The 21,385-nt window shown below is 42.2% G+C and overlaps 2 protein-coding genes across 4 annotated transcripts in view; one reads left to right on the top strand and one right to left on the bottom strand.

The window, feature by feature from the left end:
* Positions 1–1,050: 1,050 nt before the first annotated feature.
* Positions 1,051–18,257, bottom strand: LOC114606168 (betaine--homocysteine S-methyltransferase 1). Its single transcript, XM_028748062.2, has 8 exons — positions 18,099–18,257; positions 14,151–14,283; positions 11,163–11,281; positions 9,499–9,690; positions 8,272–8,419; positions 6,618–6,800; positions 4,582–4,810; positions 1,051–2,956 (listed from the first exon to the last, which is right to left on the bottom strand). Exons 1-8 carry the CDS (start codon positions 18,132–18,134, stop codon positions 2,764–2,766), a joined length of 1,233 nt encoding a protein of 410 aa, XP_028603895.1. The 5' UTR covers positions 18,135–18,257; the 3' UTR covers positions 1,051–2,763.
* Positions 18,258–19,272: 1,015 nt separating this feature from the next.
* DMGDH (dimethylglycine dehydrogenase) overlaps positions 19,273–21,385 on the top strand; it is a 249,919-nt gene continuing 247,806 nt past the window's right edge. For 2 of the 3 annotated variants that reach the window (XR_013394686.1, XM_028748059.2), the window contains exon 1: positions 19,273–19,559. Coding sequence is in view for 2 of the 3 variants with exons in the window: in XM_028748059.2 (XP_028603892.2) it covers positions 19,453–19,559 (107 nt within the window). In the remaining variant the exon portion in view is untranslated. The remainder of the gene's footprint in view (positions 19,560–21,385) is intronic. The other variant, XM_028748060.2, reaches the window with a different exon arrangement.

Below are 21,385 nucleotides of genomic sequence, written 5' to 3'. Positions count from 1 at the left end.
CAAACTCCTCCAAGTAACTGCTGCAGAAATGCCCTATTTGGCTTCCAGGATGTGCAGCAAATGTTCAATTCTCAGTGGATGGTTAACTGAAAACATTCAAGGCTTGAAAAATTGCCTGTTGATATTGTTTTAAAACAAACTATGGTTGCTCCAGAACACCCAGGCAAAGCATCTTCTTGGACACAAGACACACAAAATGAAGTAAAGTCCTAGATTCAAGTTGTTGACAGCTACAGTATTAGACTAGACCTTTTGGACACCAGTGACAAAGAACAGGAATGATATATATACAGTCAAACCTTGGCTCCCAAACACCTCCATTTTGGAATGTTTCAGCTCCTGAACACCGAAAACCCAGAAGTAAATGCTCCAGTTTTTGAACATTTTTTCGGAAAATGAACATCTGATACAGCTTCTGCTTGAAGAGCTTGGATTTGATATCCCACTTTATCACTACCCGAAGAAGTCTCAAAGCGGCTAACATTCTCCTTTCCCTTCCTCCTCCACAACAAACACTCTGTGAGGTGAGTGAGGCTGAGAGACTTCAGAGAAGTGTGTCTGGCCCAAGGTCACCCAGCAGCTGCATGTGGAGGAGCGGAGACGTGAACCCAGTTCACCAGATTACGAGTCTATCGCTCTTAATCACTACACCACACTGGCTCTCAAGAGTGCAGGAAGCTCCTGTAAACAATCAGAAGCCTTGGTTGTTGAACATTTCAGAAGCCGAATAGGCTTCCTGGACAGATTATGTTTGACAACCAAAGTTTAACTGTATATATATTGTTACAGCTACATCTGGAGGGCCAGAACTTCCCATTCCTGCTTTATTGTTACAAGATTGATATAGCCTTTTTTATGTGTATGCACAATTACAAAAGAGTTCTATAATGTGTCATGGAGAAGAAAGGTGGCAGGGCAAACACATTCAGGAAGAATATTTTGTGCCAAATGAAGCATGTTAAAACATTGTGTTAGGTACCTTTATTCATTTTTTCTTAACACTGCACATTTTAAATATAATTTCACTCTTAAAACAGCAAGACATTAGGGTAATTTGTAAATCTTTATTGGTATTAATACAGAACATTGCTCTTAGATATAAAAGAACTGAATGATGTCACATATAGGCCAAACCCCTCAGTATATAGCAGATATTAGTCATCTATTTAGCTTTTTCAGGCAAGGTGAGGCAAGCACCTTAAGTGGCAGGAACCACAGGGGGCAGCAGATTCTTTATTTCTCCCCTTGTTCCTGATGCATATCTTCACTCACCCCTTCTTCCCTAGCAGGGAGGGTGGCGCCATTTTGTGGTTTGCCTCAGGTGCCAAAATGTCTCGGGCCGGCCCTGAGCCACATGCCAGAAGATTTTCAGTCGTTAAGGTTTTAACATGTGACCTTAGTTTCAGTGAGAAATGGAGATTTCCCTTTTTAAAAGCGGGTACCAAAGCCCTCATACGATATTAGATGTAAGAAAGATTATTTCAACTACTTGATCAGGTGCACCAGTGAAGTATATTGGAATGGATCAATCATGCTGAGTGGTGAAAGTAAATGTGATCAGCTTCCACAGATGCTACATTGTGAAGTGGACCTAAATATCTGCATAGTTATAGAGTGGTATCCAGTGGCAACTATTTATTGACGGAAGGAATTGGTCAGCAAAACAGGGAGGGTTTTTTTTGTCCATTTCCCCTTCCTGCTTAGCACCTCTCAAAACCCATATACGGGGGGGAGGGGGGCAAAAATCTGAGGGATTTAGAGAGGGCATGGAATTTAGGGGTCATTGAAATGGCCTCCTCCCCATTCCACTGGTGGATTATTTCAGTACCATCACTTCTGGATACCACCCACAGTCTGGGAAGCTAAGCTGCTCAAGAGGAAACTTCAGTCATGATCTATATAAGACTTCTTGCTAATTTGTGATGGAAAAGCCAAGTGGATTTCATACATTTCCAGAAGTTACATGTTTGGATTTCACATGCAGAAAAGAGTTTTATATTCTTGTATCTTTTTTACATTTTTCTGTTTCTAATTAGGACTGTAAATAACTCTTTTTAATAATTTTTTTTTAAAATGCAGAATAATTCTTAGCTTAATTTGATCTCCTGCAATATGCATTTAGAGATCGCAATGGCATCTCAGGTCTGGGAGAATAAAACCAAGAAATATTTTGAAAATAGTCTGCTGTTTATCAGAAGTATTTTATTTTTTTAATTATATAATTGCAGTGATTTAAACTATTCCTATCCTGAGAAAAATATATCTTTCCAAAGTAAGTATTCATCTCTCTTTTTTTGCTTTCATAAAGAGTGCTATGCTTGGGGGGGGGGGGGGGACAGAAGACAAAATTTATCCATCTAAGATAATGGGCACAATCCACAATCCATATAAAGTTCCAATTAACCCAAGTTCTTTGGTGAAATCCTAAGCACATTCACTAGGCAGGAAATTCTGTTAAATGCAGTGAGACTTAATTTTGAGAAAAGTTGCTTAGGATTGGACTATTTTACATGTAAGCATTAAATCCCAATTATTTCAATAGGATTAGAGGTTGAACGTGCTCTGAATTGTGTGTACTGCAAATAAGTTGGAGTATTCAATAAAAGTGCAGCACATAGCATGGGCGCATTTTCATTTTTAAAAAGTGTTTTGAGATTTATTATACTTCCAACTTGCAATTAATAAATTCTGTCTGATCTTTCCACTGAGTTGTCAATTATACAGTGACATGCTTGTTTTTGCATAGACAAAATTGTTAATAATCTATGCTACAGTGCTGGACTTGAATTTCTGTCTTTTGAAGAGTTCTTTCTGCTGTTGTTCAGATGTTGCTTCTTTCTGCTGTATCAACTCAGCATCCCCTTTGGTCACCCCCCAGGCATCTGGCTTTGAGAGTGAGGGGCAATATGGTCTTCCTGAAGCAGGCAACAGATTCTCCCAGTATTCCTTCCTAGCCCTAGGTTAAAAAAGGGACAAATCCTATTCAATATATTTTTAATAAAAGAGGGATACAGTACGAGATATTTTACAAAATGTTTTAGCATGTAAATCAAGAGATTGTCATAGAATGATTTTGGTTGTAAACCTAACAGTGCAAAGGATTGCTTTAATAACTCAATTTAAGGTGTTCTACTTTTAACTATGGCTCACTATGACGACTCTGATTTTACATACCCATGAAAAAGAGGACCTGTCCTGGAAAAAGAGGACATGTGGCAACCCTAGGATGGACTTGCCAGAGGGATTAATAGTGTAATCATTCAGCCAGGACACTGAGATCTAGCACCGAGGTCCTCAAACGCATAAGGGGGCACATCAACATTGGTAGTGCTGTATTGTTGCTAATTCTCCCCACCCCACCTCCCCAAGGATATTGAGGAATAAAACCCTAACATATCACTACTGAAATACAGGTGCTTTTGACAGGGTTATATGCATATTTCCTAGTTTCTTTTCCTCCTAAGGCCAGGTCAAAAATAACATTGACATATATAATACAGTGAAAAGGGGGAGGGGGCTAAAATGAACTTTGTAGCCCCAGGAATATGGATAGTAGTTTTCCAGAAATCTTGACTATAGCTTTAAACATTGTTGAATGTTCAAAGGCAGCACATTGTTGAACTTCAAAGGCAACCTATATAATGATTGCAATGTAAGACGTTTAAATGAGGTTTCAGGACCTCAGAAAACCTTCCCAACCATGCTACAGATATATGCTGAACTTTTTAGTGGCCCTCTGGCTTAGCTGCAACAAAAAGGAGGGCAATACCACACAACAACAAAAGAATCCCCAACATTTTGTGTCAGGGAGGGAGAATATTTGGAAATCTGAGAAACTGTTATGAGCACCACAAAATACCCATTTCACAGAATGAAAGTGGTGATGCTCGGAACTGCCCCCACCCCCTGAAAAAAAATATCCCCAGGGGCCCAGGCAACATATCTACATACTCAAAACAAAGAAAACACAGACCCCCCCCCAAAAAGAGAAACCCCTGGCCTGAAATAAAACCCTCACAGGTTTTTTTTTTAAAAAATTAAAAATTGGTAGGGACAGAAGGCCATGATGGGCACTGCATCGAGCGCCCAAGAAGTAGTATGAACAAAACAAGTTAATTATGAAATTGATTTCTAAATGTCCCCACATGTTTGGAGCATGAGGGCAAACTGCACAACTAAGAAGCTAGTATTCTGATAGAATTCAGTCTCTCTAGCTTTTCTATACATAGCAAATGCTTCCAGCCTAAAATGAAAGGAACAACATTTATATCATCAGGAAATCTGAATGAAACTTGACTGTACAATGGTTGAATAACAGGTACCCTTGTAAATTGGAGGGTATTTAACTCAGTCAGTGTATTGATCTAAATGCACATATTTAGTAATATCCTGCATCCATTACTTCCATCTTGGTCTTTAGGTCTATAAAATTACTGTTCAAAACTGCTTGTGTGCATGGTTTTGTACCATGACATAGAGTTCTATTACTACCAAGTAATTTGCTATATGAAGCAATGCATTTCTGAAAAAGAAATATATATAGTGGGTTATTTTAGTATCAGAGTTAAAAATATACTTTACCTTGCTCTGACCCATGGTTTGGTATGCATGCTCAATTCGCTGCCCCAGCTGCCATGTTTTTCAGAGGCTTGTGGTAAAAATCCTCTTTCAGGGGCCAGCTCCTCGGCAATTGCTCTGATGTGATATGGTTCAAACCCACAGCACCCTCCAATATATCGAACCCCCAAATTATAGGCCTCTCTTGCATATTTGTGAATATCCCATCTGGATAGAATTCTTGGCTCCAAAGCTGTAATGATATGTAATTACTTTAACTTCACTATTATCTGAACATTCGGTGATAGAAATCAGTGCAAAACACTACCATTGTCATCCAAATGCTTTACAAAATATGCTTATTTTCTTTAGACAGCGCTAACCAGGGCAGACAATTGTGTATTTATTCACAACTATTTAGTTTGCAAACAGCAGCAAGGAGTGAATCAACCTTGGGAAACAGTCTCTTTCTGGGTACCATAAGGCAGAGCCACAATAGCCACTCTTGGGGAGAAAGTTTTCGGTTTTGACTTTTCTTAGGTAGGGGCTCCCTATTCCACAAAGTGATCTAAACAAATTTTTCAGCACTCTTTTCTAGTTCCAAGAATTACCTACATGTTTTCCCAACCAAATGGAATAGATCATCTGATGAACAGGGAGATTCTCTCTCTCTCTTTTTAATCCCCAGTTCAGCATGCTGGGTGGGAAGCTTTAAGCATACTGAGATGGGGATGAAAATCAGTAGCTTTCTCCTGCTCCTTAGATGATATTTGCAGATCATCTGGGAAGCAGATGGCCCAATTTCATCCCAGTCTCAGCACGGACATCAAGCCCAGCCCTATAACAGAATGAAAATAACACACACACCCCTCAGCTGATCTGCATGGTAACTGGCCCTGTCTACTTTTGGGCCCACGTATGAAATATGACCCCACCCCTAATAGCTTTTTGCTGAGTAACGTGGTCTGTGGCCTGAAAAATGGTTCCTATTCTTGCTATAGACGTTTACCTGCCGGTAATCTTTAGGTATAAATATTTAGACTCTGACCCTACTGTTTTAGTGTTGTATTTTATAATTAATCTAAGTAAAGGTAAAGGGACCCCTGACCATTAGGTCCAGTCGTGACAGACTCTGGGGTTGCAGCGCTCATCTCGCTTTATTGGCCGAGGGAGCCGGCGTACAGCTTCCGGGTCATGTCAGCATGACTAAGCCGCTTCTGGAGAACCAGAACAGCGCAGGGAAATGCCGTTTACCTTTCTGCCAGAGCGGTACCTACTTATCTACTTGCACTTTGTCATGCTTTTGAACTGCTAGGTTGGCAGGAGCAGGGACCGAACAATGGGAGCTCACCCAGTCGTGGGGATTCGAAGCACCGACCTTCTGATCGGCAAGTCCTAGGCTCTGTCGTTTAACCCACAGCGCCACCCGCATCCCTATAATTTAGGTAAAGGTAAAGGTACCCCTGACCATATGGGCCAGTCGTGTCCGACTCTAGGGTTGTGCGCCCATCTCACTTAAGAGGCCGGGGGCCAGCACTGTCCGAGGACACTTCCGGGTCACGTGGCCAGCGTGACAAGCTGCATCTGGCGAGCCAGTGCAGCACACGGAAACGCCGTTTACCTTCCTGCTAGTAAGCGGTCCCTATTTATCTACTTGCACCCAGGGGTGCTTTCGAACTGCTAGGTTGGCAGGCGCTGGGACCGAGCAACAGGAGCGCACCCCGCCGCGGGGATTCGAACCGCTGACCTGACGATTGGCAAGTCCTAGGCGCTGAGGTTTTACCCACAGCGCCCCCCGCGTCCCTATAATTTAATTGACTATAAATCACTCTTGAAATATGAATAGAATGATGCTGCATTTTAAAAAAATTAATGATACATTTTATACAATGCAACATGGCTTCAGTTCCAGACCAACTGTATGCTTTTGAAGGCAATGGGGCCTATTTCCAGTACATGGACTGGATATTTGATGTATACTGTATACTGCTATTTGATGTATAAGTGCTATTTTTCTCGCAGCTTCACGCTAAGAACAGCAACAACAACAAAAGTCTTACCAAAAGGAAATTCAGGTAGATCAATGAACCCCTGCTTCCCACAGTCCGGAGTATGAAACGCAAGTGGCTGTGACATGAGGTGCGCTTTTAGTTTAGCAGCTGCCAAGCCCTCCTTCATGAGTTTCAGAGTTTTGAGGGAAGTAGCTGGATCAAAATGGCAGTTCACTCCAACAATAGAAGCACCTAAAGAACAAGAAGTGAAGTGTTTCACAATATCTTTCAATTCAATGTTTTTAAACTAATGTGATCTGTGTATAAAGGGCCCCTTGTAATGTTATGGTGTTTTTTTTATCTGCACTTTAAATATGCATGTATGGAAACAGACATAAACAGCAAAGTACTTATTGTCTTTGAAATGCTGGGAGCGTCAGATTAAAGTATGAGATCCACACCTTGCAGGGCTGGGCTGAATGTACTCTAGACCTGGGGTGGGCAGACTTCAAGCTTGAGGGATTTGCTAAATTCCCACCCACAAAACCCAAAGACCACAAGCTGGCACCTATCAATCAATCAATCAATCAATCAAGCAATAATAAACAAACAAACAAACAAACAAACAAATTTTATTTGTATCCCACCCTCCCCGGCAGAGGCCAGGCTCAGAGCGGCTAACATCATAAAAACAACATAATATGCATAAAAACAGATATCAATTAATTAAAATACATCTTAAAATTAATTCAGACAAGTTAAAATCTGGGCAGGTGGCAATTATCAGGTTCTAATCACATGCAAAATACTACCTCAGAAAGGGAGGTAAATGTACACTTAGAATTAAAGGGCAGGATGTACCTCTTAGTGATACCTCCCAGTCCAGAAATTTGGTTGTGTGTGTTTTTGTTTTTGTTTTTGCTCACAGTCCTTTCACACAAAAACCCATTTCTGGTTCCTCCCATCCAAAGCTTATTTGTTTTAGCTCCCTGATTTAAGTGTGGAATTGTTGGTATTGTAAAGCAACCAAGTATGGGTGTGGGGTACAAGCTTCAAGTATTTTGTGCCGGGATTTGCATCTCGTGCACCTTTTCAGGCAGAATCAAGAGACTGATAGCTGCTCCCTACTTGCCTGTTTTTCTGTGCTGCAATAGCTAAGGTGGACGATAGGGTCATTTGTAAAGCACGTTAAAATGCCCTTTTTACTTTGAGCCTTAATAATAAAGCAGATTCAAAATTTTAAAATAAAAAGTAGAATTATTTGAGTAATTGGTCCATTAGGGAGAATGAGGCAATGTCCCTTCCCCCCATAGGCTGGGTCCACTATGATCCAACAGGCCTTCCCTTTCACCTTTCTCCCTTGTCCAGTACAGTGGTACCTCAGGTTACATACGCTTCAGGTTACATACACTTCACCTTACAGACTCCACTAACCCAGAAATAGTACCTCGGGTTAAGAACTTTACTTCAGGATGAGAACAGAAATCGCGTGGCGGCGGCGTGGCAGCAGCGGAAAACCCCATTAGCAAAAGTGGTGCTTCAGGTTAAGAACAGTTTCAGGTTAAGAATGGACCTCCGGAACAAATTAAGTATGTAACCAGAGGTAGCACTGTATTTTCCTACTCGAATATGCACCTACTTTTGCTGAGCTTCTTTCATCTCATTCCATATCGCTAATATTTTAACTTGTATCACGATGGATACGTCAAATATATAATCTTACCAGCGTTTACAAGTTTGACAGCACATTCTCCAGGTAATATGCCATGCATATCTCCTTCTGGACCAATACAAAGAGTTGCTGCAACTGGAACCCCAGCTTCTTTTAAGGTTTCAACTGCCCACACAGCTTCTTCAACATGTTCAAAATACTAAAAAGAGATGAAAGGAGTAAGTAAGAGAGAGAGAGAGAGAGAGAGAGAGAGAGAGAGGATAGAGAGGAAGAGTTCAGAGCATAATACTACCTTTGGTGTGAAAATGTAACAAAAACAAACAAAAGACTAAAAGAAAAAGTACATTTTTATTTTTTTTAAATTGGGATACAATGCAAAAACCCCACCCCCTGACAAAAGGGCTTTGTGGAAGGTCAGAGCCATCGTTACATTGGCCCCATATCTATGCATGGTGGCTGTGGTGAAACGGAGGTGGACTACGATTAGCCCTGATCACTGCCGGAGCTCCAGACTGGCACAGTGATTGACTCCACACAGGGCCTAATGCCTAGCTCTGCTCCCTCCCCACCTTTGGAATGCTCCATATTTCAAGGCTTTCTGCTGCCCTCCAATGGCAAGAAGAATACCACCAGTGGGCCACTCACCTGCATGTTCAGTTGGGAGACACCTTTGCTGAAGCCAGTGCTTCCCCTTCCCAGCCCAGCAGAGAGGGAAATGGGGATTCCTGTTATTTTCTAAATATTCAAAACTTTCCCTCCAAAAATTGCATTTGCTGAGTATCTTTTGTAATATACTAAACTCATTTGTACCTCAGGGTATCTGTTTAAGGGTTCTACCAACCTATTCACTGAGCATCTACCCCGATTTGTTCATGTAAAATTTATGTGGAGGCTATATGATATCAGTTTATTGAGCATTCGTTCTGATTTGTTTGTGCAGAGGCTAGGCCCAAGTCATTGTTATCCCACACCTTCCAGGATTGGGGTGGGGCCTGAGGGGCACATGGCCCTGGGCACAATTTTCTGAGGGGGTGCCCTGCCCCCCCAACTCTTTCTGGCACTCTTTGATGAAGCAGATTTTCTAGATCCATTTCAATAGGGGTTTAGGCCCGGTTTTGGCATGCCTTGGTCACTCTTTGGTGGCAGGTGGGTTGCAAACCTGCAGAGCCCCATTGTGCAAGCAGTTTTTCAATTCACACAAACTCTGGATACGAACCTATCACAAAAGCTGTTTCCCCCATTATCACCGTTTACTGTTTCCTTAATGGTTGCATTTACCTCTGCAATTAAGAAGTCCACATTCTTTTTGGTAAAAACCTCTAGCTGCTTTCGAAAGATTGATTTAACTTCAGCTTCGCTCTTGCTACTTAAGTATGAAGGGGTTTGGCTGACGCCTCCAGCCACCAAAGCATCCCCTTCTTGAGCCACTTCTTTTGCAATATCACAGGCTGCTTCGTTTACTTTCTTGCCCTGATAATACAGAAATAGCATTAGTACGGACTTACACCATACACATACCTACACTTTTATTGTAGGAAAAATGAACACACGTTACATTTGTTGCCCAACTAAGATGTCTCACATCATCACTTACCAATCATCACAGTACAATTTCACAAGGGGGTGGTTTTTATTACAGGACAGTGTAAAGGATTTTACAGAGAGTGCTTCTGATCTACCTGTGCAAACCTAGCAATGCATTTCTGTTCCTCCAGCCTAAGGTTCTGAAAAGGGATCTTGGAGAAATGCAACCTACAACTTGCATGTTTAATCACAGAATTATAGAGTTGGGAGGTACCTATAGGATCATCTAATCCAACCCCCTGGAATGCAGGAATCCCGTTGTGGGAATAGAACCTGCGACCTTGGTGTTACCAGCACTATGCTCTAACAGAACTTTCTAGCCTTCCGCTTTGCCCATCATGGCTTGTAACACCTGCCAAATGTTTGCCTGCTTCAGAGGTCCCAAAAATATTTCCTGCAAATAACTCCTTCTAATCACAACATAAATATAGTTCGCCTCTCTTTGCTGCCATTGAGCTAGCCTGCTTCTGTTTTGGCAAAAGCAACTAACCAACCAACAACTAACTAGGTCTTGATCAGTAGTCCCACCCAGACAGTCAGGAGTCATGCAGCAAATGTCATTTATTCTGTCACTCCAGGCAAGCAAAGTTAATTTAGAGTGAGGACATGTGTGATCCTAACCAACTACCTAAAAATAGGCAAATGATCCTTAAAATATTGAAGAGGCGAGTGCTTCTCAGTGTTGACAAAAGTGTCTGTATCTCTTTTCTGGTTCTGTCCTGACATTGCTGACATGTTCTCAAGTGAGAGATTTAAAAGCACCTGAGGAAAATATTAGGGTGGGGAGAATGTTTTCAAGTCTGAAAGGTAACCACAGTGTTACGATATCTCTAAGGAAGAGCAAAGGACAAACTGGCCTCCAACTTTAGTTTCTAGATTAAAAAATAGTAACTAGGTTTTACTGAAAAATCAAACAGAAACATTCTTCTTGGCAATCATGTCTTGCACATAATATTATGCCACACTATAAGGAGTTACTTCTGTATATGGGTATACAAACTTTTCTTTGTCACAATTAATTGATAAATTTAGCACTTGTCTGCTCCTGTTTTCCACAGTATTAAACAACTTGAAAGTGCTTTGTGAGAAATAACTACAGTAAGAGTAACTAGCTTGCTTCTTTCATCTGACAGGCGGTTGTTCCTGTTTTTTTGGAAGGTAATCCAGGCAGCATCTCTGTCATGCCATTTCAGTATACTAAATCTTCATATATTTTATTTCTATTTGAATTTTTAAATCTACATCTTTGTATTAATGAGTTAGGTCTTGCAAAGATGACCTATGTTTCTGTGTTGAGATCATGTAATTCTGCTTGTTTGTCAATACAGTAATAATAAAAAGCAGTTGAAACTACTCACAGAATGTTTATCAGCTACATAGTTCCCCCTGTTTTCTAATTTGTCATCACTGGCATAAAAGGTGAATGTCTGTAAAACATTTGATCCAGCCCTGAGGAATTCTCGATGCAGCTGACGAACTGTAAAATGTTTAAACAAAATGGAGAGTCAAATATGATGTTAATATTGTGGCAGCAGCTCCTTTCACATGGTATTGCCTTATCATGCTCCATTTTATGACCTACACATAGTGATTTGCTTCATTTTTAACTGAGTTGTTATACTGTTAAAAAGAAACACTCCCATTGATTTATTAATAAAGGGTATGCGTATTTAATCAATTAAAAAATCTGCACATTAATTTCCCAACTTGCAATTGGTACATGATTAATGCAAAAGGCATCTGAGACTGTTAAACCATTTCACTTGTAGGTCTGACAGTTGGACAAAATTGGATTTGAACCAGGAAGGTTTAAGGTTCATCTTTATAGTACAGGTATCTTGGGAAAGCAAAATCACTCTCTCTCTCATCCTCTTTTTCCTGCCTGTAAAATAAGAACAATGCTGACTTGAATGTTTTGAAAAACTCTGCAAATTAGAAGTATAAATAAATAGGATTCATATTATAATAACTGATGAAAGACTTCTAGGTAGATCTGAAGTTGCAAAAGAAAGGCACATTCTTTCCTTTCCTTAGAGCAATATCCAGTGTTATCCAAGCAGATTTCCCCTTCTTCTCTTTCCCTCTGCAGCCTCCTGCACTCCTCCCCCAGATTGCTCTAGACTCTCAGGGACATCCAACTCCCATATGACTGCGATCTACTCACAGTATTAAAAAACTGGCAGTGATCTACCCATTGTTGTTGTTGAGCTTTCTTAGGAAAGGCAAAGTTGTTAAACTTTTTAGGAAGCCACAGGTTTTTCCCCTTTTTTGGGGGGGGGGGGGAGATCACTGAGGGGCCAAAGATCTACCAGGAACACCCTGCGATCTACAAGTAGATCACAATCTACCTGTTGGACATGCCTGCAGAGGGTCCACAACCCTACACTGCAGTTTTAGTAGGCATGCAAGGAGCTGAATGAAGAGGAGCTTGGCAGGGGGTTGGACTTGATGGCCCTTGTGGTCTATTCCAACTCTATGATTCTAGGAAGGGGAAGTCCTGTTGCATGGATCGAAGTCTGTTCTCCACTACTGGATATTGTCTTTAGCCAATTAAGCTATTTTTCCTTAGTCTACTGGTGCAATATGCAATAGCATTTTTAACAGGCAGTGTATCAAAAGTAGATTTTAAATGGGAAATGTGCCACCCACAACTACAATGAATTTATGGAGACAATAGAACAGAGACAGTCAATGCAGTGTCCTCCAGATGTTACTGGATCCCAACCTCAGTTGGCCGTAGTCAGCATGACCAAAGGTCAAGGATGATAGAAATTGTAATCCAACAACAACTGCAGAGTAACTATGTTGGTATCCCTGCAGTGCAGGATACTTAATGTGCACAGGTAGGCCACTAATTACTTCTACTCGTTACCTCATTTAGGAAGCATTTTCTGCCACAATAAAAAGGACTTAATTCCAAGCAAATGTGTTTATAATTATGATGCCAGAATAGCTGTCTCAAATCCCACAGCAGTTACTGTGCAATAGCTGGCACCATCCACACTCTAACCAAAGGCCAAAAAAACAGGCTGTTTCTTCACTTCAAGACTGTTTGGTTTCCTATCCAGTTTCAAGGTCACATCTGACACACTGACACTCTCTGTCACCCCCCCCCCCATTTTGACCCATACAAATGTAATTTAAGAATGATTTAAGGTCATATCTATTTCACACTTAGAACACTGTTTGCCTGACTGGTATGGGACTTTCGCAATACACCCCAGTTGTGAAATAGTTGTTTGTTGCATTTTTAAAATCTTGCCTTACTTTGAAGGAGTTGGAGGGATACATGGAAAACTGTAGTGGTGGACAGAAGTAGTAGCATCAGGCTTAATTTCACTCTCCCCATACTGTGGCAGGGACAGTTTTGTCTTTGAAGAGGTACAGGTTTTGCCAAATGATTTTGAACATAAAGCTACTACTGAAAATGGTACCAGAACACCTAGTATTTGACACCATCAGATATAAACAATGTGGTAGGTTACTACTGTTCACCTGACCTCCTGTTAGTTGCATCACTGCTGCTTACCAGGAGGTAGAGGGGTGAAGTGCTGGCAATGCCCACATGGTGCAAATGCAGAGGCAGAGCCAATCCAATACTCCCATTAGCGCATTTGCACCATAGTCACCACCCCCCTCCTGGTAAACATCGACAATGCAATGACTGGAGGTCAGGTGAGGAGTGCCATCCCACCACATTGTCTGCTACTACAGAAGCAGAGGATAACCAAAAGCCCACTGATTACATTAATAAGGCTTTTTTTGTGATTATCACAGTATTTGCTTGCATCCCCTTGTCTTTGTAAATCCAGGACCCTATCTTCAAAGACCTATAGATGCCTTCAGACACAGGATAACAAACAGTATACTTTAAATCCTTATTTTAAGGCAGTCCAGAAACTGCAAAAATATAAAAAAGATTAAATATTACTGATATAATGTTAAAGCAATACTTCTGTAATAACCAGTTCAAAGTGTCATAAAATACAAAATCAGGTATAAATCAGAAAATGTGCCCATTAAAGAGCCCATTAAAATTTGTTGAATAGAACCAATTTTCATTGTGCCCAACAGCTGCTATTTAGCTAAAGTGGACTATGATTAAGTCCATTGAATGAAATGGGATGTGAACTAATTGCACCCGACTTATTCCACTGATTTCAAGGGGCATAAAGTACAATCCTCTACACTTACTCATTGTATTTAATGATGTTTACTCCCTAGTAAGTTTGTTTAGGGTCACAGCTTTTATCATGACTAACTTTATCAAGCATAGGGGTCAATGTGTATTCTACAACTGGGAATTTTACACAATTCATAATGTATACATTGCAAATTAAACTAACCTGCTTCTGGGTGTTCTAGAGCAGCTTCTGGAGTCCAAGGACCAGCTTTTACATATCCCCTCTTTTCGAGAGCAATGACAAATCCTCCATCGCCAATTACAATTTCTCCAGCATCTAGACGTTCAAGAATACCCTAGAAGAAGAAGAAGAACAACTACATAGTGTTTATATAATATTTTAGAACGTTCAGCTAAAATGTCTGCAATATAAATATAAACAGATATAAAATGTCTGTTTATATCTGAAAACATATACCATACATATCATGGGGAGGAGAAAAAAATCATAAAAGACATTAACATTTCATACAACATATAAAATTAAGCCACTGCACTTAAGTGATCTTCCTGGGGTGCAAGCCTGGGCAGTGTGTATGGAGGTCCTGGGATCTCTAGACAAGACCCCACTTGTTGGTGTGGTCCAAAGGAAAGCAGAGCAATATGTTTGATTCCAGCAGGGCAGCAGGAGTTGCCAGAAGGAGGCGTACAAGGCACCATCCACTCATCTTAAGACTCCATAATGGATTTGTGTAGGGTTTACTCCTTAGCCTTATCTTCTCCACAAGATATCATACAAGGCAGCAGAGGTTTAGGATCAGAGTTTTCATTCTCTGAAAGTAGATGGGCTACTTTCCCAAGTTGATGAGCCCCATATGTCCCTAATTTCCCTCTACAGCATATGCAGAAGCCGCCTTCTTGACCATTGGACCCACTATTGATCTTGTCTACTCAATCCGCCGCAGTCTGTCTTTGCATGTAAGGGAAGTCCCTAACTTGCCAAGGGTTGGAGACTCATCAGCTACCCTCATCTGGTTTAGCTTGCCAGTTGAAGCTGTTCCTGAAGCTGTCGCATACTGACAGCTTCTAGGAGCCACAGATGAGAGCTGAAGAAGTTTCTGAAGAAACTTTGTAAGATTCCACTGGTGGATTGCCATGTAGAAAGCAGCTATCATCAACCATGCCAACACATCTGTCTTAAATCTCTCTTTGTGTGCTAGTTTTATATCATTCCCACTGATAAGAGAATGCTTGCCAGGAGAACTATGCCAAGTTTATTACTCAACCCTCTGAAACTCACACCAAGTCATTTTGTGTCATTGTATTAATTCTTTAAATGCAAGACTATTACAACAGCCACTAAATTCACCAGTTGTGTGCTGGGTTCACAGAGCACTATTTATTTTTTTGGACTAGTTACTTTGAATCTGCACGACAAAAACTACAGGAAATATGTAGAGGGTCACATTCAGGTTCCAGGATGGAAATTACCCCTTCCTGATTTAAGAGGACTATTGAAACCCTGAAAGGTCAAAGGAACACAACCTTCACCCTTCATGGCACTTCATTATCACCAATGCACTTGTTGGAAATTCTCTCCATTACAGCAAATTCGTATATATATTTATAAAAAAAATATTTGTACAAAATATTTTACTACTTTGTCTATAGAAACATATCTGGTGGCTATTATGGGCCTAAAAGGAAAAACAATACTTGCATTCTGTAAAATACCCAGTCTGGAGGTGATTCTTACCACTGACGGTATTTATAGTATATCATACTAGCATCTCTTGGGTGACCAGGTAGACTTGAACCTATTTGTGCCCTATGTTGGTTTTTATATCAAGTCACATCCATCTAGCTCAGAATTTTCTACACTGACTGGCAGTAGTTTGCAGGATTTCAAGGAGGAGTCTTTCTTAGTCCCACTTGGATATCCTGGGGATAGAAGCTCCTATACTAAACTATGCCCTTCCCTAAGATGAGGTGTCATTTTGGGTTATTACTCCCTTATGTGCTTGATGGCAGATCCTGTTCAAAGTATTATTTCCCCTTGAGTATGTAATGCTATTTATTAGGAAAAAGTTTGCTGACAATTGCCTGGGCTGCCATCTGAACAGCTTTTTGTGATCCCTCAGTCGTAGTTAACTGAGGCATTAGTGACAGCTGTCCTGTGTTTCTTTTCATAGCTGCAGTGACAGTTGCTGTTGAATCTCAAACTGACCTCTCCCTAAATGTCTGTGCCCCCTTTTTTATTAACTGCTTCACGATTTACCAGACCTGCTTCATAAAACTCTGCTTCTGAAGTGAAGACAGTGTGAATTGAGTCTAGCAGTACTGTACACATGTTACACACTACACTTGCCCATGGAACATATAATCTGGACGCTAACATTTTTTAAACAAATCTGAAAGGCAGTGTATTTCCCTATCACCAAAAAGTTCACCCTTCCGTTAGGAAACAGCTGTTCTGGAATGGGGCACACTGCCTTTCTAGCTTAAGTAAAAGCTTTACAGAAGGTTCCACCAAATGCTTTGCCAGGTGTTGGTCACCCACATATGCAAATACTGTACTTATAAACACTTGCAGAAGAATACCGTAGTTCTCTGCTACAGCAACATGACAGTGTCTCTCATTCTTAGTTCTATGCTTCTTTTTCTCCTCCTCTCTCTGTGAGGCTTTTTGGGCAGCATGATTCCCAACACAGTCTTTCTAAATCTAAACGGTATCACAGTATAATCTCCTGCCCAAGCATTGTTTACACTTCTCTTCATTTTCCATGCTTTGTATGCAAGAGGTGCCCACATTTTCCACTGTAGTCAAATATTTTTGTTCTTCTATACATAACATTGCCCAGATTTACCTTTCTTTCTCCATTAACACTGCCAAAATCATGGCCAAGGAGCTGTTTATTGGTTGACTGGTGCTACTTTTTTATCTCTGTTTTTCTGAACACTATCTAGTATCATATGCTAGATTATTAGATTTTATCAATACAGCTTTTATGAAGATGGATAATCTATTTCTTCAGGTTTCCCCCTGCATGTGACTTTCCTTCAAACATATAACTCCATATAGCTATGCACACATACATACTCCATTCTCCAACAGGCATATTATCCATAGGTCTAATATTTAAGAGTACTTTTACCTCTCCTATTAGGTTTTAGTCATATACATCATCAAGCAACAGTAACACAAATATTTAGATGAATTCCTTTGAAATCACACGGAGTAACGTTTATGAAAGGAATTAACAATGAGTCTTCTAGTGAAGCTTTTTAATGACAATGAAGATTCACATCTGCGGGACTGCAAATTTGCATATTCATGGAATAGGAAGTCACCCAACAATTCTGACTGATTACATTTTTATGCAGAATCCTGGCCAAAATGTGGAAAAAGTGTATCTATCTAAATCAGTATCACATTCAGTTGTTCCAAATGCAGAAAACACACTTTGCTATCATACTGAACATTCCCATAGCAATGTGAATAATCAGATGTGTGTGTGTGTGTGTGTGTGTGTGTACACACACACAAAATGAATGAAAAGTCCTGGGATATAAAAAATTTGTCAGAACCAGGTGCCCCTGGCTTCAATACGCCCCCTGGCTTACACTCTACAGCGTGTAGGGGCAGCTGTGATAGTTAAGGGTGTAGACCAGTGGTTCCCAACCTTTCTTTGGCTATGCCCCACCTAAGCATCTCTAAAATCCTGATGCCCCCCCCCCCCATATATAATTCTTATTATTCGAAAAGTGAACTCCTATTCACATGGAGGAAGCCTAAAAGGCCATTCACTGTTAATAACCCATTCTCGAATTGGCCCCCTGTGGGGCGTGTGCCCCACGTTGGGAACCACGGGTGTAGACCGAGGTGTCTATTTCTATACCTCAACTCGTGGAGCGGACTTTCACCTTTGACCCTCTTGAAGCCCCCAGGGTCTGCCTATTAGCAAAGCCCCAAACGACCCCTCTCGCTCACAACTTTTCTATTAAAACACCATTGTTCTTTTTCTCGATGACGCCTTGCAGGAGATAATCGACCACCTCTTGCCCGAACACTCCAAAGACAGAGAAAGGTCTCTAAGTTTGACGGCTCTATTACACCTCGGGGCTTCTCTTCCCAACAAAACCAAGAGCCCCGAGCAGCCGGCGGCTTTACCTTCTTGTTTTTCGGGGTCCCTCCAATAGGTGCCATGATCCGCCGCCCTGTCGATCCTTGTCGGGAACTGCACTTTCCCTCCTCTGCCGCCGAGACAAAACGAACGGAGCGCGCCCCAGCGAAGAGGCACAGAGAGCGCTGCAAACCGCTCGCGCGTTTTATATCCCTGGGAAGGGGCGGCCGGAGGTGGGTGGATCCTGAGCTGGACGTCGATTGGAGAAAGAGGCGTCTCAATATAGCTGCGTTCGCCCGGGCAAGACCCTGCTCGGACTTGCTCCTTTCTGCGAAGGGCGAAAAGTAACGGTGCCTCGAGAACTCAAGCACCGGATAACGTCTCTCTCTCACTCTCGAAGAAGCAGCACTGTAGAATTACGGCTACTTAAACGCTCCATACATTTGAAGCGCCACTTCGAGCATTTGGCAACTCATAGCTACCTATAAATAATTATTAGCGTGTTAAGTGCTAACGGCACAGCATTTTGCCTCGCATGCAGGAGGTCCCAAGTTGGGGAAAACTCGTGACTGAAACCCTGGGCAGCCGCTGCCAGTCAGTGTGGACAATACTGAGCAGGATAGACCGATGGTGCCGCTCAGTATATGGCAGCTTCCTACGGGGCGGGAGGAAGCAATGCTTCAAATTCCCACATAATTCCCCTCGCCTCCCTCAAGCGCCTAGTTCATGGATGCCACAAATGCATCATATTTCTCAGTGTGCTGTTAGAAGCTGGCTGCCAACGGCCATTTTTAGGATTTCGTGTACACTTCCCAAGGTTTTGAGATTCCTCACTGCAGGAAGCAAGTCATTTTTCCTAAACCCCACTCACCCAAATATGTATCTTTACCGGGCATAAAAACATGGGCCGCTTACAATGGGTGGGAGAGGGCGCAGGAGGAAAAGCACTTTTTAAAATACGAAAGAGTTGGTCTTCGGTTTGGGCGCGCCTCCACCGCGTTTCGCCTCCCCTCACGGCGCCAATGTCGTTTTCTTCCTTAACTTCCCCTGAGCCTCAGTTTTTGTCTCCTCGCCCTGACACCCGCATCCCTAGCTCCCAAGAAGCAATTTCGGGGGGGGGACCCATCCAGCAATTATTGCTCCCTTTCCCCCACCCCTCAAAGGGAGAAAGGTTTAAAGATAATAACAACACCCCCATAAGCTGCTCTTTCGCCTTCGAGGGGCGGTCCTGGTTCCCTCCGCAGTGGGGATTGGCCGCAGAGTGAGCTCTGCCAACTGGAAAACGACGGCTCAGCCTGTCTGTCTTGTGGGGAGCAGCGGGAGCGGGGTGCACATTGGGAAGGAAAGAGCCTCGGCTGGCCGAGCCACCATATCCTGAGACAGACAGAGAGAGAAGAAGCCATGCTCCGGGGAGCCCTGCGGTCGCTCCCGCCAAAGCTGTGGGGCAGGGAGCCCGCCTTCTCGCTCCCTGCTCGGCCTTTTGCCTGCAGCCCGACCACTGAAAGGTGGTGAGTCCAGCTTCAGGCACTTGCCTCCACTTCTTCTCTAGCTGCGTTATTCTCGAGTCTGGCCTCAAATAAAGGCTGGTTCCGTGTGCATAGGCAGCCAAGCTGCTCTGTGGTGTTGGTGGTGGTGTAATTTGTCCCAGACCCGAGACTGGGAAGTTTTGGGGTGCTCCTGACTTAAAAAGGGATGTTTCTCCTATTTCGTGAAATTGGTCTGAGGCAGAGAGACTTGGGGTTGCGTTTTACATGCGTGAAATTATTAAAACATAGCAGGGTGAGGATGCACTGAATTACACCTGAACAAATTTAATGTAGATCCTGTGAGAAGTCAAATTAATATTTAGTTACATTTTTATTGTATTGTTCCTTCACAGAGTTCAGGGTAGCATACATTGTTCTTTCATCTTCACAACAGCGGAGAGAAACTCATCCCTTTGTCATCTGGGAAGCTTTGTGGTTGAATAAAGATTGGAACCCAGGTCTTAATGTCATAAGTCATTTCTAAAAGGCTGCATATATTCCTGCTTGCCTTTGATCCATTCTTGGCATACTTAGAACTCTACAAAATTGCCTTTTTCTCCTCTAACAGTGTATATGGAGGCGTTTTGGGGGTGCATTTGTATGCATCCTGTTGTAGCCCATATTCTGTAAATCCTATGCAGGTGTGAAATGCCTTAGCTAAAAAGGTAAATACTTTCTCCAAAATCTTTGCATGTTGGTGACACTGAGATGTCCCTCCCTCTCCCCATCCCACAACTATAACCTTTGTGTTTAGAGATCAACCAAAATTGAGAGAGGTCCATTCTGTGTTCATTCCCACATGGTGTATCATTAATACACACTGAAAGGTAAACACAATTGAAGACTTTTGAACATTAAATTGGTGCACCTCAGCTCAATATGGAAGCTGCCTTTAGGGTGAATGAGCCTGTGAATGGTTGTGAGTAGTGAACAGTGGTGGTGGCTGCTGCTCCTCACTTGAGCTGGTAGGGCAGTGGGCAGGGCAGCTAACAGCAACTGGAGCTAGGGATAAGCAGAGCCAGAGGTCACAAGAGGCAAGCTCACTTAATCCAGAAACACACACCACTGGGCACTTCTAGACTGTCGCCATTGTATAACCTCCCTGCCAAAAGAATAAGAATGAATGCTCAATAAATAGCTCCATAAACATGTACAAACAGACAGGGCCAGCCCAATACATTTTGGAACCTGAGGTGAACCACTAAATGGTGCCCTCCGCCCCACCAAGAAAAATGGGGTGAGTGAAGACCTACATCAGGAACAAAGGAGGAATAAAGATCTACATTGGGACCTGCTGCCCCTGTGCATCCTGCCGCCTGAGGCAGTCATCTCACCTGTACTCATGGGTGAGCTGGCCCTGCAAACAAAGCAGGATGAAAGCTCGATAAGTAGGTTATATGGAAGCAAACACAGAGTTGACACATACACAAGTGAGTGTGTGGCAGGGGAAGAAAGCTAGGCTGGGGACTCGGAGAACGACAAGTGGAGATGTTGAAGGCAGGCAGGGGGGGTTCTGCATGGCACTGCAAGAAAGCGAGTCTTTCCCTCCAGCACGGAAACCAAAAATCTTGCTGTGGCTCATTGCCTCTGCTTCAAACAAAAGTGGCACAACCTACCTGCTCTTTCTGCTGCTTCCTACCCAGTGTCTGGAATGGTATGTTAACTAAGCTCCTCTCAGATTTGCAGCAACAGCAGCAGCAGTGTGATTAGCTGAAAGCATTCTCAGTGAATCCTCGTTTCGCAACCTGGATAAAATGGGAGGGGAATATTTTGAAGTGCTCTCAGCGGATTGGTAGTGGGGGTCATTC

This window comes from Podarcis muralis, chromosome 11, assembly GCF_964188315.1.
Source record: "Podarcis muralis chromosome 11, rPodMur119.hap1.1, whole genome shotgun sequence".
NCBI classification, from domain to species: Eukaryota; Metazoa; Chordata; class Lepidosauria; order Squamata; family Lacertidae; genus Podarcis; species Podarcis muralis.
The sequence above is the reverse complement of the archived record's forward strand: the minus strand, read 5'-3'. Positions and strand labels throughout refer to the sequence as shown.